The 20,000-nt window shown below is 42.4% G+C and overlaps 2 protein-coding genes across 3 annotated transcripts in view; both read right to left on the bottom strand.

The window, feature by feature from the left end:
- Positions 1–7,501, bottom strand: part of hps5 (HPS5 biogenesis of lysosomal organelles complex 2 subunit 2) — a 22,096-nt gene extending 14,595 nt beyond the window's left edge. Inside the window, exons 1-6 of one of the 2 annotated variants that reach the window (XM_060886413.1) lie at positions 7,363–7,501; positions 4,980–5,092; positions 2,061–2,171; positions 1,906–1,970; positions 1,611–1,803; positions 1,150–1,511 (exon numbers count right to left, since the gene is read on the bottom strand). In XM_060886413.1, the coding sequence (XP_060742396.1) occupies positions 1,150–1,511; positions 1,611–1,803; positions 1,906–1,970; positions 2,061–2,171; positions 4,980–5,081 (833 nt within the window). In that variant the 5' untranslated portion in view covers positions 5,082–5,092; positions 7,363–7,501. Of the gene's footprint in view, positions 1–1,149; positions 1,512–1,610; positions 1,804–1,905; positions 1,971–2,060; positions 2,172–4,979; positions 5,093–5,295; positions 5,518–7,362 lie in introns of those variants that run through there. The other variant, XM_060886412.1, reaches the window with a different exon arrangement.
- A 6,350-nt stretch (positions 7,502–13,851) lies between these two features.
- The window catches only part of gtf2h1 (general transcription factor IIH, polypeptide 1), a 14,554-nt gene continuing 8,405 nt past the window's right edge, over positions 13,852–20,000 (bottom strand). Inside the window, exons 11-15 of the mRNA XM_060887083.1 lie at positions 19,891–20,000; positions 18,513–18,603; positions 17,834–17,949; positions 17,117–17,209; positions 13,852–14,650 (exon numbers count right to left, since the gene is read on the bottom strand). The exon at positions 19,891–20,000 is cut by the window's right edge and continues 8 nt beyond it. Of these exons, the coding sequence (XP_060743066.1) occupies positions 14,564–14,650; positions 17,117–17,209; positions 17,834–17,949; positions 18,513–18,603; positions 19,891–20,000 (497 nt within the window). The 3' untranslated portion in view covers positions 13,852–14,563. The remainder of the gene's footprint in view (positions 14,651–17,116; positions 17,210–17,833; positions 17,950–18,512; positions 18,604–19,890) is intronic.

Below are 20,000 nucleotides of genomic sequence, written 5' to 3'. Positions count from 1 at the left end.
ATGGGGTCTGGGCAGCTTGCCGTAATTGATGCAACCATCAAGCTCAAGTCGACTGTGTTATGCAGAAAGACCAACAGAAACAAAATGAAAAATCCTGACTTACGGGCTTTTTACACCTGGTCACTTCACGTGTTTTCTGTGATCCGATAGCTATCCGATGGTAAAAAGACCAGGTCTAAATGCCCTCCGAAACGTTTTCGAGACGGATATAAACCCGATCGTTCGAACCACTTCAGGAGGTGGTTCTGGGACGCGTTTCAGATGAAACTGGACAGGTGTAAATGAATGTGGTTGTTCAAGCCACATACGTCAGCGCTAAACTCCTCCCAAACGGAAGTACGTCACTCGCAGGTGATCTTTCACCCAGGCGTCTCGTCGGGGCTTAAAATACGCTGCTGCCGCCAGCGAAAACGCAGCAAACAGTAAACACTGTTTTTTGTAGCATAAACGTCGTAACGAGTTTTATCGTCTTCTTTATGATTGCATTCTGAAAACCGCGTACACACACCAAAGCGTGTTCCATTTCAATCACCCCAGAAACGAGGTAAAATATATTTGCATTCTGGGCGGGAGTAGAAAGATCGGATCGATATCCGAAGACACGTTTATGTGGCCTACTATAAAAGGAACAGTTTTAACAAATCAGATAGCTATCGGATCAGAGAAAACACATGAAGTGACCAGGTGTAAAAAGGCCCTTATTCACCACCATGATGCTGTGGCAAACCCTTAAACGCACAGTTCACGCTCAAATGCTGTCTAATACTGCTGTAATAAAGCGATTCTGTAAAGAACAGCAGGTCAGACTTCCACCACAGCAATGTGGAAAAACGGATCTCCGGTTATCTGAAGCATCTGACTGCAGTCGTTTACAATTTAACTAGTTATTCATTTTAGCAGGGCTGTTACTTTTCTACATGGGTTATATAGATGCTGCGTAACCTTGTCCTTCAATAAATAAAATTGTTTTGGTTTCTCCTCATGTGCTCCTTGACTTATCTTACATTTGTATGAACATCTGAAACCATATAAATGTGACAAATATGCAAAGTTCAAGAGGTGGCATATATTTATGGTGTGCTACAGTGCACGTCACATACCGGTTTAAATCTCAACAACAGAATCAAAGACACACGCTGAAGCACGTACTTGCAAGAGACGAGTGGCAGCGGAGGGCAGGCAAGCAACTGTTTAAACTGATGGGTGCTAAGCACTTCTCCACTGAAGTTGGCCTCCCAAATGCGCGAGCCTGGCCGAGCACAGTACACAAGATGTGTGTTGCCTGTGCCGGGTGTCCTCGATCCTGTCTGCTGCTGCGGCAGATAACAAGCCCCGTATTCTCCATCACGCTCCTTGTTCCCCACTCGCCAAAACTTTTCCCTTTCAGTGTCACAGAGGTAGCAGCGGCTAAGAGAAGAGACCAGAAGATGACCCTCCAGGTATCCCAGCTGCACCACCCGGGAGTCGACTGTCATGATGGTCTGAGCTGGGAAGATTACAAATGATGAACCCTGCACACAATACAAACACAATCCTTTCTTAACACCTGTTAGGCAGAGAAATACAAATCTACATTTTTCAGGCACATGAGATACCCGCTGTGACGTTACCTTGCCGGGTTTGGAGGTACCAGCGCGTACAAAGGACACTTTCCCTGCTGCGTCTCCAATGAAAACCCTTAGAGTTGCTGTGTCCCAGCACAGCGCTGTTATGGCTTGACCACGATGCTCCCATGATACACCTGCCCGCTCCGGATGTCCTCTCCTCTCTACTTGCAGCTCCCAAATCACTACAAGACCCTCACTTTGACACACACACACACACACACACACACACATTAATATGCCATCATATTGTCTTTCACAAACACTGTTCATTTGTAAACGCTAAAGCACGTTGGAGTACCTTGTTGCTACAGCAATAAAGTCTTCATCATGAGGGCAACAAGCTACATGTGTGAGTGAACCCTCCTAAAGGAAAAGATACATATTCTGTTATTTCTTATAGCTCCATAAACATTATATATTGAACATCCTCGGGTGCATCTGACAAATAGAAACCTTGTGGGTGAGGATGAGTCTCTGCTTCCATCCGTCTCTCTGAATGAGATGCAGGCCTCCTGCTGAAGTGCCGAGAGCAAGCCATTTCCGCGACACTGCAAGGCACGTGCACTATACACACACGCACACAAGATGACAAATCATGAACTATTTGTATAAACAATGTATGTTATAAACAATCATTTAATGTGGAATATTTTATTTGGTTAACTTTCATTTAAATTTCATTATATTACATTATCACTCTCTCTCTCAATCATCTTCTACCGCTTATCCGAACTACCTCGGGTCACGGGGAGCCTGTGCCTATCTCAGGCGTCATCGGGCATCAAGGCAGGATACACCCTGGACGGAGTGCCAACCCATCACAGGGCACACACACACTCTCATTCACTCACGCAATCACACACTAGGGACAATTTTCCAGAGATGCCAATCAACCTACCATGCATGTCTTTGGACCGGGGGAGGAAACCTGAGTACCCGGAGGAAACCCCCGAGGCACGGGGAGAACATGCAAACTCCACACACACAAGGCGAAGGCGGGAATCGAACCCCCAACCCTGGAGGTGTGAGGCAAACCAAACGTGCTAACCACTAAGCCACCGTGCCACCCATATTACATTATAGCCCACCTAAATCTAACAAATAGAACAAATTTATATTCAAATGTACCCTAGGTCAAGAATCACATCATTATCTGTAGTTTACTGTGAGTCTTAGCCAGTTAGCTAGTTTTCTGTTTGTAAGTAATTAAGAGATTACAGGTCCGTAGCCAGCCTATTGAAAGGTGGTGGTTCTTTTTTTACAAAAAGTGGACCTTTTTGCAGATTTTCTCCTCCTTTTGTATTTAATTATGAGGTTCAAATACTTCATTTTGGTGACCTTTTATGCACTAATTTGTGCTGGATTAGCTTGTCTGCTGGTATCTTAACGAGCACCTAAATTATTTACTGCATTGTTGTCAAATTGCTTCCTCATGTACCACCTTTGTCAGTCCATACACAGTTCATAAGTTTAAAGACCCCACTAACAACAGAATAGATTTAATGAACTTTACTGAAGTATTAATAATAATTATTTTCATCATCATTTCTTGACTCTCTGTCAATGCCTCTTTGCTGGTTGCTGTATTTGTCTTGACACTTAAGGATTTAGTACACTGGTCAGTTCCGATCTTCTTGGGTGCAATTTGGAGAATATGTTCACAGCTTCATCCAGGTTGACTGCCATGTCATAGTGTGTATGGATGAGGGCCAGGGATGACAAGCGGTTCTCTCCCATGCTGCTACGCATGAATATGTTCAGTCTCCGGAGAGTGCTGGCCGACCATTCACATGATAAAATATAGAAATCCTTTTAATTAGAAAATTTTTTATATATATATACACAAAAATATATATATACATATATAAATAAAACCCCTCCCCCCATCATTCAAAGGCGATGCTTCACCGTTGCTTTGAAAAGTGTATTGCAAGAACTCTCTCTGAACTGCGCGCGGCACACACACACACACACACACACACACACACACACACACACACCACACACACACACACACACACCACACACCACACACACACCCACACACGTCCAGCTACAATAATGTATCATATTAATTTGAAACAGCAACCCAGAATATTTGTCACAAGCATTGATTAAAACAATGATGACAATAATCACATGAAAAAAACCGACCACCCGAACCCCCCCGCCTACGGATTAAGAAACATTAAATGCTTTGCACCAGGCTTCCGAGTGCAGTCACAGTAAAGCCAGGAAGTCACAATGTCGAATCCAGACAATAGTACAGACCTCCAGGAGCAAAGGAAGGACAATTTGACCGGGGAGAGAAACGTAACACTATCCCTCCTACCCAGAGATCATGGCGATCAGAGCGGCACTAGCCAATCAATGGTGTCTGTGATCTCTCTGTGAAGGGGTCAGATATTTTTTATGCTCCTTTTTTTATTACATTGGCTAAGACATAGGATACCATATAAACCTAACTAAAGGATCCCGTATTACAAAAAGCATCTTTCAAATCCAAATAATTAAGGCTTGGTTTTTCTGCTAACATTCAGTACTTTTAAATGCAATCAAATAATCGGTTTGCTCAATCGGATTGAAAAGCATGGTGTGGATCTAAAATAATTCAGTAAAATTAATAAATATTTAAAAAAAAAAAAAAAAAAAAAAAAAAAAAAAAAAAAACTAACCACATAAATGCTTGAATTTGACTACTTTCTCTAAGGAATCGAAAAAAATACCTTGTGCACCTGAAGTGTATTGGTTGCATATGTTTATTTGCACGTGTAATCTGAATTGGACTGCGACGCTTTTCGATTTTTCAATCGGACTGAATTACTTCAGATTGACAAAAATGGGCACAGGTAAACATTCCATACTTTCAAAACCATTTGTGGAAGGTGCTAGGTATTTTTTATTAATAAATAAATAAATAAACAAACAAACAAACAAATAAATAAATGGGGGGGGGGGGTGGCTTAGTAATTAGCACGTTCGCCTCACACCTCCAGGGTTGGGGGTTTGATTCCCGCCTCCACCTTGTGTGTGTGGAGTTTGCATGTTCTCCCCGTGCCTCGGGGGTTTCCTCTGGGTACTCCGGTTTCCTCCCCCGGTCCAAAGACATGCATGGTAGGTTGATTGGCATCTCTGGAAAATTGTCCGTAGTGTGTGAGTGTGTGAGTGAATGAGTGTGTGTGTGCCCTGCGATGGGTTGGCACTCCATCCAGGGTGTATCCTGCCTTGATGCCCGATGACGCCTGAGATAGGCACAGGCTCCCCGTGACCCGAGGTAGTTCGGATAAGCGGTAGAAGATGAGTGAGTGAGTGAGAGAAATAAATAAAAGTGAAAGTTGTCATAACAGATAAAGCTTGAAAAAAATGTGTTACCTTAAGTCTGCCCGAATCAAGGCGCAGGGCAGAAATTAAAGGGTCAAATCGGTCAAACTCAGCCAAGACGTGGGTGAACAACTCCGGCACCACAGCAATCATCCTAATAAGCTCTGGAGAATAAAGAGGTAAGAAATTACGTTTAGTCTTAATGTTGATGGCCATTTAAAGCAAATAGCTGTTTCCAGTGCATCAGAAGAAGTCGTGGTCTTTTAGCTTTTGCACTGCATATTCAGAATTAAATAAAACAATTATATGCTGTTTCAAATGTATTGCCCATTACAGTCTAGCCATTTTACCAGATCACGCTCCTTACGCTAGTTGTTCTCGTCCTTTTGTCTGTCTGCGACTGCCCAGATATTTCACTACTCCCTCTCACTGTCCAGCAGCTTCGACTTTCTCTGTACAGGGAATGTGGATTGTGCTGACTTTGGCTGTGGAAATGCCGTCTGCCGTAAACGTGTTACTTTGCTAACCCTACATCGTGTATGACGGCTATCAAAAACACACAGAAAAACATGGCCTTATATGCGCTTATAACAAATATGTAACAACTATCTGATCTGGTCTAAAGGTGTGTATTATTTCTGTACGACAGCACGGCTTGAACAAGAAAAAAGAGAGAGAACAAGAAAAAAGAGAGAGGGAGAGAGAGTAAGTGTGAGAGAGAGAGAGAGAGAGAGAAAAAAGAGAGGGAGAGAGAGAGCGATAGAGAGAGAGAGAGCAAGAGAGAGAGAGAGAGAGAGAAAGAGAGAGCGAGAGAGGAGAGAGAGTGTGAGTGAGTAAGAGAGAGAGAAAGAGTGTGAGTGAGTGAGAGAGAGAGAGAAAATAAGAGAGAAAGAGTAAGAGAGAGAAAATGAGAGAGAGAAAGAGTGAGAGAGAGAGAAAATAAGAAAGAGTAAGAGAGAGAAAATGAGAGAGAGAAAGAGTGAGTGAGTGAGAGAGAGAGAAAATAAGAGAGAGAGAAAGAGTGAGAGAGAGAGAGAGAATATGAGAGAGAGAGAGAGAGAGAGAGAGAGAGAAAATAAGAGAGAGAGAGAGATATGAGAGAGAGAGAGAGAGAGAGAGAGAGATAGAAAATAAGAGAGCGAGAGCGAGAAAGAGTAAGAGAGAGAGAGAGAGAGAGAGAGAGAGAGAGAGAGAGAGAGAGAGAGAAAATAAGAGAGAGAGAAAGAGTGAGAGAGAGAGAGAGAGAGAGAGAGAGAGAGAGAGAGAGAGAATATGAGAGAGATAGAGAGAGAGAGAAAATAAGAGAGAGAGAGAGATATGAGAGAGAGAGAGAGAGAGAGAGAGAGAGATAGAAAATAAGAGAGCGAGAGCGAGAGCGAGAAAGAGTAAGAGAGAGAGAGAGAGAGAGAGAGAAAGTGTGTGTGTGAGAGAGAGAGAGAGAGCGAGAGAGAGAGAGAGAGAGAGAAAATAAGAGAGCGAGAAAGAGTAAGAGATAGAAAATAAGAGAGAGAGAGAAAGAGTAAGAGAGAGAGAGAGAGAGAGAGAGAGAGAGAGAGAGAGAGAGAGAAAGAGTAAGAGAGAGAAAATAAGAGAGAGAAAGAGTAAGAGAGAGAAAATAAGAGAGAGAGAAAGAGTAAGAGAGAGAGAGAGAGAGAGAGAGAGAGAGAGAGAGAGAGAGAGAGAGAGAGAGAGATAATTAATAACGTGACAGACTTCATCATCACACTGTACAATGGCTCAGTAGTCTTTAGTTGTAACACTAACTAGCCTTAACCAGACTCATGACGCAGTCCGAAGCCACGCCCTCCATCACTACACTGTGCACAACATACAAACTTTCACCTTTGTGAGGACGTCTGAATAGAACAGTGACAGAGATTCACAATAGACACTAGTATAATATATACACACCAAAACACGGGTATAATATACACACACACCACGACACGGGTATAATATATATACACCAAGGCACAACACACTCAAGTGAACACACTTGTGCGTTTATAGAAATAAAGAAGTTTTCTGTGTAAGTTACACATTCCGACACTGAGGTCTAATGAACTGAGGAAACATTTACCACAGAATGTTATAAATAAATAAAAGAACATGTATATAAGGTGTAAGGCGTTAGTGACAGAATAATATATATACTGTTATATAATATATAAAGTGTGTAAAGTCTACAGAGGAACTGAAGTCACTTCCAGCAGCGTGACTGCGCATCACGGGACCTGAGTGTAAACAGCTAATAGAGCTAATACAGCTAGGCTACATACTTACTTACACACTGTTTACTTTACCTCAGGACTTTTTACCTCATCAGCTAAAGTCACTTCCAGAAACTTCTCCATTTCTGTCTCCGTTACAGCTGTCAGTACAAACGTTACTTTCATTTCTGACAACTCACTGCTAAATCGCACAGAAAACCTACCTGTATATCAGGGGATAAAGATAATCTTAACTCATATCCGAGGCTTGTTTGCGTTATTCCGACTGCAGGATTTACGAATTTCAGCGAAACAAATCTCGCTTTCAGTTACGAGTCGCTTCGGTTTATTTTTTGGTCCCACCCGTATTCCGGAAAGTCCCGCCCACCCTGTGATATGATTGGCTGCTTGTGCATCATTTAGACGTCGTTCACTAATTACGCTCTGATTTTGTAGGAGCTGTTGACCAACCACGAGAGAGAGAGCGACAGAGCGGGAGGGGGGTGGAGGGGGGGGGGTGAGAGAGAGGTAGATATTGAGATTGAGAAAGAGAGAGGGAGAGAGGGGTAGGGGGGTGAGGGGGGGAGAGGGGTGGGGGGAGAGAGGGGTGGGGGGGAGAGGGGTAGGGGGGTGAGGGGGAGAGAGGGGTAGGGGTGAGGGGGGGAGAGAGGGGTAGGTGGGGAGAGAGGGGTGAGAGAGAGAGTAAGGGAGAGAGCAGGGAGAGAGAGAGTTTGAGCGAGAGATTGAAAGTGAGAAAGGGAGAGGGGGAGGGAGAGAGAGAGAGAGAGATTGAGTGAGAGAGTTGAGGGAGAGAGGGGGTAAGGGAGAGGGGGGTGAGGGATAGGGGAGGGGCTGAGGGAGAGGGGAGGGGGTGAGGGAGAGGGGGGGTGAGAGAGAGAGTAAGGGAGAGAGCGGGGAGAGAGAGAGAGTTTGAGAGAGAGAAAGGGAGAGGGGGGAGGGAGAAAGAGAGAGATTGAGTGAGAGAGTTTGAGAGAGAGAGGTAGAGATTGAGAAAGAGAGAGGGAGAGAGAGAGAGAGGGATTGAGTGAGAGAGTTTGAGAGAGAGAGAGAGAGAGAGAGAGAGAGAGAGAAAGTGATAGTAACGTACAAAGGCGCACTATCTAAATCAGGACCTACTGCAGATAACATTAAGGAAATATGTTGCCAAGTTAAAATGCTTATATAAACCTACTGCTTGAACACTGAAGCTTAAAAAGAACAAATTTCCCACAATTCAAGTCTTTTCTTAGGGTCTTTTCAGGCGGATAAAGAATGATGGAGTGACACGGTCCATTACGCACCTTTGCTTGGGTTGTATCGATTGTTACATGAGACGCTCCAGAGACCGCCATAGCAACAAGGAAGATAAGCTCAAATAACATTTGTCTTCAATCACACCAACCTAAAGCTGTAATTACTAAACTGACGTGACCCTATTTATCTCTTATTATTGTGTAAGGAAATAGAATTCATGCAGATATACTAGTTTCTACATTTGAATACGCAGGGTAGGGGATCGTATTGCGGCCCTCTGCTAATGCAATTTTAAAAAGTATTGATCAGGCTCTCCTGAAGCAGCCCATGTGCTATTTGAGAAATCCTAATGCAGGAATAGCACAAAAGCCTGCACAGTCACTGAGTCTACTATATCAGACTAAATTACAGTGTAGGTAGCTGGATCATCCTCATCATAGCTCTTCTTGACCATTCTGATTCATCTAGCTCTTCTTGACCATTCCATTTACATAACATGGGACACCACAATGATGTGGGCAGTGGTGGCTCAAGTGTTTAAGGCTCTGGGTTGTTGATTGGAGGATCAGGGTTCAAACCCCAGCACTGCCAAGCTGCCCACTGTTGGACCTCCCTGCTCTAGGGGCGCTGTGTCATAGCTGCCCCTGCACGCTGACCCCAACCTCCTTAGTTGTGAAGAAAAGAATTCCACTATGCTGTAATGTATATGTGGTGATAATAATAAAGGCTTCTATGTGGTAGCCTAGTGGTTAAGGTGCTGGACTAACAATTAGAAGGTTGTGAGTTTGATTTCCATGTCCACCTGGGCCCCTGAGCAAGGCCCTTAACCTTCAGTTGTATTAAAAAAAAAATTAAGTCATTCTGGATAAGGGTGTCTGTTAAATAATGTAAACCACTGTGCTTTTCCTGAGAGTATATACGGTCGTATGCAAAAGTCTAGGAACCCCTGACAATTTCCATGATTTTCCTTTATAAATATTTACGTGTTTCATCAGCAATTTAATTTTAATCTATCAAATAACTGAAGGACACAGTAATATTTCAGTAGTGAAATGAGGTTTATTGGATTAACAGAAAATGCGCAATATGCATCAAAACGAAATTAGACAGGTGCATAAATTTGTGGCTTAGTGGTTAGTACGTTCGCCTCACACCTCCAGGGTTGGGTGTTCGATTCCCGCCTCCGCCTTGTGTGTGTGAAGTTTGCATGTTCTCCCCGTGCCTCAGGGGTTTCCTCTGGGTACTCCGGTTTCCTCCCCCGGTCCAAAGACATGCATGGTAGGTTGATTGGCATCTCTGGAAAATTGTCCGTAGTGTGTGAGTGCATGAGTGAATGAGAGTGTGTGTGTGCCCTGTGATGGGTTGGCACTCCGTCCAGGGTGTATCCTGCCTTGATGCCCAATGACACCTGAGATAGGCACAGGCTCCCCGTGACCCGAGGTAGTTCGGATAAGCGGTAGAAGATGAATGAATGAATGAATGAATGAACTTCTTAGCACTGATTAATTGGAACACACAATTGGTTTGGTAGCTCATTAAGCCTTGAACTTCATAGACAGGTGCATCCAATCATGAGAAAAGGTATTTAAGGTGGCCAATTGCAAGTTGTTGTTCTCTTTGACTCTCCTCTGAAGAGCGGCAACATGGAGGCCTCAAAACAACTCTCAAATGACCTGAAAACAAAGATTGTTCAACATTATGGTTTAGGGGAAGGCTATAAAAAGTTATCGCAGAGATATAAGCTGTCAGTGTCCACTGTGAGGAACATACAGTAGTGAGGAAATGGAAGACCACAGGCCAAAGACCAAAGACCAGAAGTGGCAGGCCACGTAAAATATTGGAGAGGCAAAGGCGAAGGATGGTGAGAACGGTCAAATGGTGTCACTGTGCATCGTGACATTACAATTTAGCGCACTTTGCACAAGGTGAATCTGTATGGGAGAGTGATGCGAAAGAAGCCTTTTCTGCACACACGCCACAAACGGAGTCGCTTGAGGTATGCAAACGCACTTTTGGATAAGCCAGCTTCATTTTGGAATAAGGTGCTGTGTAGTGATGAAACAAAGATTGAGTTATTTGGTCATAACAAGGGCCGTTATGCATGGCGGCAAAAGAACACAACATTCCAAGAAAAAACACTTGCTACCCACAGTAAAATTTAATGGAGGTTCCATCATGCTGTGGGGCTGTGTGGCCAGTGCCGGTACTGGGAATCTGGTTAAAGTTGAGGGTCGCATGGATTCCACTCAATATCAGCAGATTCCTGAGAATAAAGTTGAGGAATCAGTCACAAAGTTGAAGTTACGCCAGGAGTGGATATTTCTACAAGTCAACGACCCAAAACACTGCTCAAAATCTACTGGGGAATCTATGCAGAGGAACAAGTACAATGTTCTGGAATGGCCATCCCAGTCCCCAGACCTGAATATCATTTGAACATCTGTGGGGTGATTTGAAGCGGGCTGTTCGTGCTAGGCAACCATCAAACCTAGCTGAACTGGAGATGTTTTGTAAGGAGGAATGGTCCAAAATACATTCATCTAGTGTCCAGACACTCATTACAGGCCTCTAGAGGCTGTTATTTCTGCTAAAGGAGGCTCTACTAAATATTGGTGATTTTACTGTTGGGGTGCCCAAATTTATGCACCTGTCTAATTTCATTTCAAATCCAATAAACCTCATTTCACTACTGAAATATTACCGTGTCCTTCAGTTATTTGATGGATCAAAATGAAATTGAAATTTTAGTGACAGCTGAAATACAGTCGTATTTTATTTTAGTGACAGCTGAAATACACCGATGGGCATAACATATTTTAAAAGATGATTACATTAAAAAATAAAAAGCTCTAATATACTCTAATAGGTTGTTTAAAATCTTAGAATCTGTTAGATTTGGCTAAATAACATCAGCCCTGCCATTTGCTTTGCTTTGCTTCCTCAGGTCTAGAGGACAATAACCTTAATCACAATCCACCCAAACCTAATGATCATGCTTTTATTAATTACAAAAAAAAGCTAAGTTACAACATATGCTCTCTGTGGGTGTGTTAAGGGATTCTTATAAATTATTCCTACAAGTCATTCATATAGGTGATTCCTATAAGTGATTCCTACAAGTGATTCATATACAGAAGGTGATTCCTATAAGCGATTCCTACAAGTGATTCATATAGGTGATTCCTATAAGTGATTCCTACAAGGAATTCATATAGGTGATTGATTCCTACAAGTGATTCATATAGGTGATTCCTATATGTGATTCCTACAAGTAATTCCTATAGATGATTCCTATAAGTGACTCCTACAAGTGATTCACATAGGTGATTCCTATAAGTGATTCCTACAAGTAATTCATATAGGTGATTTCTGTAAGTGATTCCTACAAGGGATTCATATAGGTGATTCCTATACGTGATTCCTACAAGGGATTCATATACTGTAGGTGACTCCTACAAGTGATTCCTACAAGTGATTCATATAGGTGATTCCTATAAATGATGATTCCTAAAAGTGATTCATATAGGTGATTCCTATAAGTGATTCCTACAAGTGATTCATATGGGTGATTCATATAGGTGATTCCTATAAGTGATTCCTACAAGTAAGTCGTAATGCTCATGAAGGGACGATGTCTTGTCTTTCCCCTGGTCTGAAGGGCAATGAAGTGAGAAAAAATTGCCACACTCAAGGTCAGTTGATATATTTGATATAGACCCAACATTCTGAACTTCCTCTTATAAGGCAATTAATATGTCAGATGGATATTATCAAACAACTTCTGAGTTGATCCTGAATCATCTGTCTGCTACATATTTATCGTTTTGGTTTCAGTCTTGTGCTAATCGATCATCTTTGGACACAGACATTCTCAAAGAGCAAGATGGCTGCAAGGCTTCCACCAGATTTGATTTTGAAACAAGGCCTAAAAAAGTGCAAGTCATGTATGCTGGGCCAACACAGGTATCGTCAGAGAGTCAGGTAATGTCCTGAGGTTGTGAGCACGTAACTGGTGTCCATTTTGTGGTTGTGGTCCATGTGGTTGGCTGTTTGAGCTGTGGATTTGCAAATTTTAACAGACAACTGTGCATATACTGACCATCAACCATGATAGCAGAACATTATCATCATGGGCATTTTAAAAAAAATTGTCACATAGTTAGAAGGTCGATCTACGTTCCTACCCTCACCTATGGTCATGAGCTTTGGGTCATGACCGAAAGGACAAGATCCCGGATACAGGCGGCCGAAATGGGTTTCCTCCGCAGGGTGGCTGGGCGCTCCCTTAGAGATAGGGTGAGGAGCTCGGACACTCGGGAGGAGCTCAGAGTAGAGCCGCTGCTCCTCCACATCGAGAGGAGTCAGCTGAGGTGGCTCGGGCATCTGTTCCGGATGCCTCCTGGACGCCTCCCTGGGGAGGTGTTCCGGGCATATCTAACCAGGAGAAGGCCCTGGGGAAGACCTAGGACACGCTGGAGGGACTATGTCTCTCGGCTGGCCTGGGAACGCCTCGGTATTCCCCCGGCGGAGCTGGAGGAAGTGTCTGGGGAGAGGGAAGTCTGGGTGTCCCTGCTCAGACTGCTGCCCCCGCGACCCGGCCCCGGATAAGCGGTAGAAGATGGATGGATGGATGGATGGATGGACAGTTAGAAATAGTTGATTTTTTGCTTGATTTCCTCAAGGACTCTTTCTCAAAGTAACAGCACGTTCTTCCTGGGGTTCTCAATCAGGAATCCAGGAAGAATCTCAATTCCCTCTCAAGAGAGTGATGCACCAAGACGAGCACACCTCTGGGTCTCTTAGCATAATGTCTACACCAGGCAACGCAGTAGCAGAGCTGCTGAAATAATTATTTTCCAACCTACACGTCTGTCTGTTCAGCCTGTTGCAATAAAACAACTGGGTCCATATTTTGATGGCTAAAAGCGAGAGATTCAGGAGAAGCTTCTTCCCTCAGGCCATTATACTCCTCAGTACGGACACGTCCATCTTACAGATCACTTAGGATACTGATACTATTATTACTCATAACACAACTGCGCATTGCAGACACCTTATACAACACAATAAGTGTTAAGGGCCTTGGTCAAGACCCCAGCAGTGGCAGCTTGATGATGCTGGGATTTGAACTCACATCCTTCTGATTGTAGGCCAACATCTGAACCAATGTATATAACTGGGTATGTAACAAAATCTTGAAATCTCCAAAAAAATATACCAGTTGGTGTACTAGCAAAGATAAATTGCCCCTAGTTGTGAAGGAGTGTGTGAATGTGTGTGTATTGTGCCTTGTGATGGATCGACATATCTATTAGGGTGTATTCCTGCTTCACGCATAGCGTTCCCGGGATCGGCTCTGGATCCATCACTTCTCTGAGCAGGATAAAGTGGTTACTGAAAGTAAGCTTGTGAATGAACTGCAACACAACATTTGAATGACAAAGTCACAAACACATCACTTATTCTACTGCCTTTTATTTCCCCCCCACAACATCCAGAACATTTTTTCAGTGCAATTAAAAGAGACACAGAATGTAGTGCAACTTACACACCACTAATACACAACTGAAAGAATTTATACAGTATTGCTTTATTCATATCCCCATTCTGCCTTGGGCTTCTGGGTTTCCAGTGAACACCAAGTGTATACATAATCATACTGCTTTGCACTGACATGATTTAAGTCATAAAACACTGTCCTGTGCTGTGTGCCACTTAAAATCCCCCCGTACTTACATCTTACCAAGTCATTTGCATTGAACATTTTCAGTTCCTGAGAATACTTTCTCTGGTATTAAGCACACAGTTTGGTCATAAATTCAACACTGTCAAATGTATGTATGATTCCAGCCAGGAAGCCAGACATCTAACTCACTGAAGGTAAGGAGAATAAAAGAAGAACAAAGTAGAACAGGGCAAAAAGAAATAAATCAGAATGAAAGGAAGAAAAATAATCAATGAATCGTAATCGATGGTATAGTCCGTTTCCATACGGACTAATCTGGAGAGTCTTGTACATCTAGGTACAGCAGACTTCACCCCAACAACACTTGCGGCTCTAGGTGGAGCAACCTAGCAGGTCTACAAGGAGAGTCAGTTCTCCCTCAGTTCTTTCCATTTTCTCCTACGTCGTCTTCCTCTTGTAAATCAAATGGCTCGGTTTTTCTTCCCTCAGGTTTTCCTCAACATACGGCGTGTCTGCCAAGCATGGTACTTGTTATAGGCGGCCTGGATCATCTCTTCTAGATGGCTGATCAGCTGCAAAAACAAAAAACAAAACACCTAATCATAAAAACACTTGTGTCAGTTGTCTTATCTTGCTTGGCTTCATGCACATTAGGGTTGGGTATCAAAAGAAATTTTCCGGTACCGATTCCAGTTCTGCCTTAAGATTCCCGGTTCTGATTCGGTGGTGAAAAATAATGCACAATACTTAAACAAACAATTCCATCTGTGTTTAATTATGTTGGCTTTGTAGAAGCCAACATTCTGTTTTCCTATTTCAGCTTAGACAAAAATTTATAAAATTGAATGCGGCCTAGGGCTTTCACCAAATTCGGATATGTTGTAGTCCCTGGTCTGAGGTTTGTTGCTATTACGTTTCTAAGCGATCCGAGTACCGGTACTTCCGGTACTGGGTCTCAAAGTGGCCTTTTTTCCCATAGACTCCCATTATAATCTTTGGAGGTTTATAACTCGGCAAGCTCCTTTAGGGTGATACTCTGAACAAACTATTAAATTGGTGTAACGACTGGCCTTTCGGTTGTGCCGCAGCCCCGCCCCCAAAATATGCAAAATCAAAAAACTTTTTACAACATGGACATGTGACCTATCAAAACACTCAGAACAATGAGGGAAACATCCTCACATGTATTCTGATGACGTCATGTGATGTCACGTGAAAATAAAAAATGTTGCACAACATGGGCATATGTGACATATCAAAACACTCAGCCCAATGAGGGGAACTTCCCCAGGAGTATTCGGATGACATCACATGCTCGTCTCCACTTGCCTCCAATTGTTTTGGCACCCTATCTTTCTGTCCACTTGCCTCCAAAAGTAACAATGTCCCTTATATCCACTCGCCTCCAAAAAGCACCGGCCTTTGCGAATACTTGCCTCGTCAAAGCCGACATCAAAGTTTGTCATGACGAACTTTACAAATCTAGTTACCATTAATCACTCTTTAAATATTTTAAACAGAGCATTTCAATTCCTATCAATTTAAATTTAAATAAATCCAACATCAAATTTAACATCCAGAATTACAACTTAGCAAAACAGTTAGCAATTTTTCTGAAGAAAAATGAACATGTCTGCTTTCTCTGGGAGAAGACGAGACCTTTCCTGGCTTATTGTAGACTTCTTTTTTTTTTTAAACACACAGCGTACCTCAGCACAGCAGAGCGAGTGACTGATTTCTGTGGTAAGCTGCGTTAATTTGGTTGCGTGACTGTAAACAGTGTAAACAATTAATATTCATGAGGTAAGACGTGGCTATTTAAAGTGACCGCTCCCATCGCTTTGCCCGTCATCGCATCGGAACCGCGTTGGGAACCGAAACTTAAATTCCGCGCGGTTCCGGTTCCTGTTAAAAAACAGAACCGGTTCTGAATAAGAACTGGTTCTCGGTTCCCAACCCTAATGCACATAAAAGCAAAAAGACATCAATCTCAACACCAAAGCCACACATTATTGCTTTTTGTATTGTCAAAAAAGTGGCAAGTGTTCCTCTTTTTCCAAAGGTCATTTTCAGTTCTTTTAAAAACAGAGCAATTCTCACGTGGCTCACAGCAATTCGGGGCAAATAAACAGCGCTGAGAGCACAAAACAGAAGCAAAGAACATACGACATAACCGACAGGCATGTGGAGACATCAAGCCTTGACTGACTGGATGCATTTGTTCTACAACATCTACAGGCTTTACAGAATGCACAGGGACTTTTACTGCTATAATGTGCACCAAATATTAACAGAAAATCTTCACTGAATAATCACTGAAACTAGCTTTAAATCATTAACCTCGCATCGCATAACAGTCTTGAAAAACTGGTGTAATTAACAGCAAAAGCAATACTTTTATTGGACCCACAAGCTAATCTGTTACTACACTGTGGACGAAAGGGGAAAAAAAAAAAAGAGCAACGATGGCTCATTTAATAAGTTATTTAGAATGCCGTGCAGACTGCAGTCCAATTTCTCGATCACGGGAATCTATTTTAAAGCAACCATGCCTTTGAAACCGTGGCAGTGTTTGTTAGCAAGACAATGCTTCTTTATTAAACCAGTTCACATTTATTGGAATCACGGGTGCAGTATTTTATTATTATATTTCTTTCAACATATTCTATATACATTTCAGACTTCTGACCTTGGACGTTCTATTCCAGATTCTAAATCAGTTCATCCGTTGGTTACAGGGCTAATCCCCTAGAAATCCTACAAATCGTTCAAGCACTCGTCCTTCTTGAATGTGACATCACAACCTTATTTTGGTGCTTTATTCCCCTTAAGAACAGCTTATCGGTTTTTAATTAGAACCTGGCAGGTTACAGCAGTAAAGTGATGATAGAAGTCAGCTCTTTTTAACTAATAGTATTTATCTTTCTTTCCCTCTAGTTACAAAGAAGAGTGAAACTTGAACACACCTTTCTTTCACATCTTTCTTTTTTTTTTTGTGTGTGTGTATTCAGATAAAAAGAGAATATATTTGTTCTTACATTGGTACTTAAGTATTCCCGTTGGATCTTCGCCTGGAATGGGTGGAGCTTGGTTGACTGGAATCTCTCCAGATTGGACTGCATCTTAACCACCTTTTGCAGGGGCACAAATACAATTAAAACCGCAAGTGTTGTGTTTATTATGCAATGTGGTGAATCACTACATTTTCAGCTCTTAGTATACACCCTTATCATACAGAGTGACAGAGAGAAATGCTACGTGGTTCCTATTAAGAACATTTCCTCATTCTAGCTTAGTTTATAAAGTAAAGAATAACATCAGGGTGAACCATAACAAGGGAGGGTGATACAGAATGGAAAAAATAAATAAATAAATAAAAAAATCACAAGGGATATTTAATAAATTAAATAAAAATCTAAGTGCTTGGTGAAGAAGTAGGCATCCTTACTGAGATAAACCGATCTGTATTCAAATCTATAACAGTCTGAGTAACTCAGAACCTTTATTTGCACTTGTTCATATATCATTTGATTCAGTGATGCACCACACAATGGTGCCCTAAATCATAACAAAGCAACTAGAATGAGAAACGCCCTCTAGTGGCCATCGCCGTTCCGATACAAACAGAATCGAACTCGGACTTTGACTCAATTACATACAGTATTTCTCTGGAACAGTATGATTTGACAAGTAAACAATTTCCATATAGATGCATTTAACAGCTGGTGATAGAGGCTGTACAAACGTGACTGTACCTTCTCCTCCAGGAAGGGTGTGTTGACTGGAAAACAGGACCAGAAGTGTCGCAGCAGCTCCCCTGCTGCTATGTATAAGTGCTTGAGTTCGTTCTGAACATCACTGGGTACCAACTCTATACACACATACACACACACACACACAGAGAAAGATGACACCGTTACATTAATGATGAAATACAAATTTGATGAAATACAAACCGTCCCCACAAAGTTGGCCACACTTTGTCTTAGATAAAGGAGCAGATCTGGAGGTGTCATGTGCCTATAGTGGTTAGTGAACTGGGATGTCTGAATGCAGTCACCTATCCACCCTCGCAAGTCGCTCAGGTACCACCACCCCATATTATGGATAGAATTACAACAGAAAAGAGGAATAAATCTGGAATAGGTTTCACAAGTTACACATAACAGCGTCATGCGTCCACAAACGTTCGGCTATATCATTTTACTCATGTTTTTTCATGTTCCTGTCACATTTCAAATCTATCATTGGTCCTAGCCACAAGACTTTGAATAAAGGGCAGATTAAGTACCCATTTGAATACCAAAATAAGAAACGGTCTTGAACTTGTGAGGATGCAGAAATACACCAAAACTGGATGATATACAGTGCACATGCAATGTAATTGTGTAGTAAGGGTTCTGTAATAGGGGACCGTGTGAATATTTAACTCACGACTGATGGTTTGTTGAGGTCCAGCTTGCATTAAAACTCCTCCAGGTGAAAGGGCTGTAATAGCCGAACTAGCTGAACTGCTGGACATCACCTGAGAAATGACATTGGAGCAATATTATTAGTAATCACACAAGATCGGATTTCCAAGCATTCAAGTTACAACTGCTGTTAAAACCATGAAACGGCCATTTAATCTTGGAGACGTGAAAGGGTATTATTTAAAGATTTATTTAACATCTTGTTCAGTTTCACTTCTTTTACATTGGTTAATAATAGAAACCCTGATAAAAGTACATACACTATATACTGCAACCGGTATCACTTCTCTCGTTTCTTTCTGAAATCCTTAAGCATGCTGTAGATATCTCACTTTCTTACACAGATCCATCTCCACAATCTGGGTTCAAACTGGTGCAATCCACAGAAACTTATGGCTGTTACTGTGAAGCTTTACGTTGAAGGATCAGCCAAATTCTCTCATTCGTCCTCATCCTCGTCGACCTCTCAGCAGCAAACAACGCCGTCAATCACACGACTCTCCTGTCCATTCTAACGATCCTTAAAATTAGTGCCACAGCATTGCTGGAATTCTTGTCTGCAGTGTCATGTTTGGGATCTACATACTACGCTTCATGATGATGCTCCACTGGTGTCCCACTAGGCTTAGTGTCGAGTCCATCTATCTAGTCTCCATCGATCACTACTCTATCAGTGAGCTCGTATCCTCACGATGTTTCATGCCACAGCTAAGTCGAGGACACTCACGTTCTGCTCAGATCTCAGAAAATCATCACGGATGGCAGTCCGTCAGCCGGAACGTCACAGCAGCAAAACTGAACTGCTGTATATCCTAGAGAATTCATTCCCACATCAAGAACTGGTCAGCTCCATGAAAACTCTACCACCATCACGCAAAACAGGGTAGTTCTCTACTACCCGTCTTTCCTCGCATTGCTAACATGATTGAGTTCTCATCTACATCTTGACGATCTGGTCTTATCCTTCCACAGAAGCCACTCATGGTAGGTGTCACCTGGGCAGATCTTCCCTTTATTACCATCCGATCACAGCAGCTGTAAGAATTGACTTCAAGTTCCCTCATGCACGCCGTTGTCACATTACCTCAACTGGCTTCTAGTCCCCAGCTACCTCAGCACCTATCACACCCTGTGCCACAAAGCTCGACTGAACCCTCCATCCCCCAATGAAGACATGGACTTATTTAGCTCATTTAGTCTGTGGAACATGATCTAGCCATTGTACACTTTGAAGTGGTTTAAATGAAGAGTCATATAATCGCATATAAGAATTTTGGACAGAGGATTAAAATGTTAATATCAGTATTGCAGACATTAAATATCACACACATCGAATATACCTGAGTAAGGCAGGGTTTGTAGCAGCTCATTTCCTCTTGAATGCAGTTGACCGAGCTGATGATGTCCTGACTTGTGGTGTAGTGCTGGGACTGCAGGGGAACTGGACCGT

Source organism: Tachysurus vachellii, chromosome 14 (genome assembly GCF_030014155.1).
Source record: "Tachysurus vachellii isolate PV-2020 chromosome 14, HZAU_Pvac_v1, whole genome shotgun sequence".
Classification (NCBI taxonomy): domain Eukaryota; kingdom Metazoa; phylum Chordata; class Actinopteri; order Siluriformes; family Bagridae; genus Tachysurus; species Tachysurus vachellii.
Note: the sequence above shows the minus strand (reverse complement) of the source record. Positions and strands in the feature narration are given on the sequence as shown.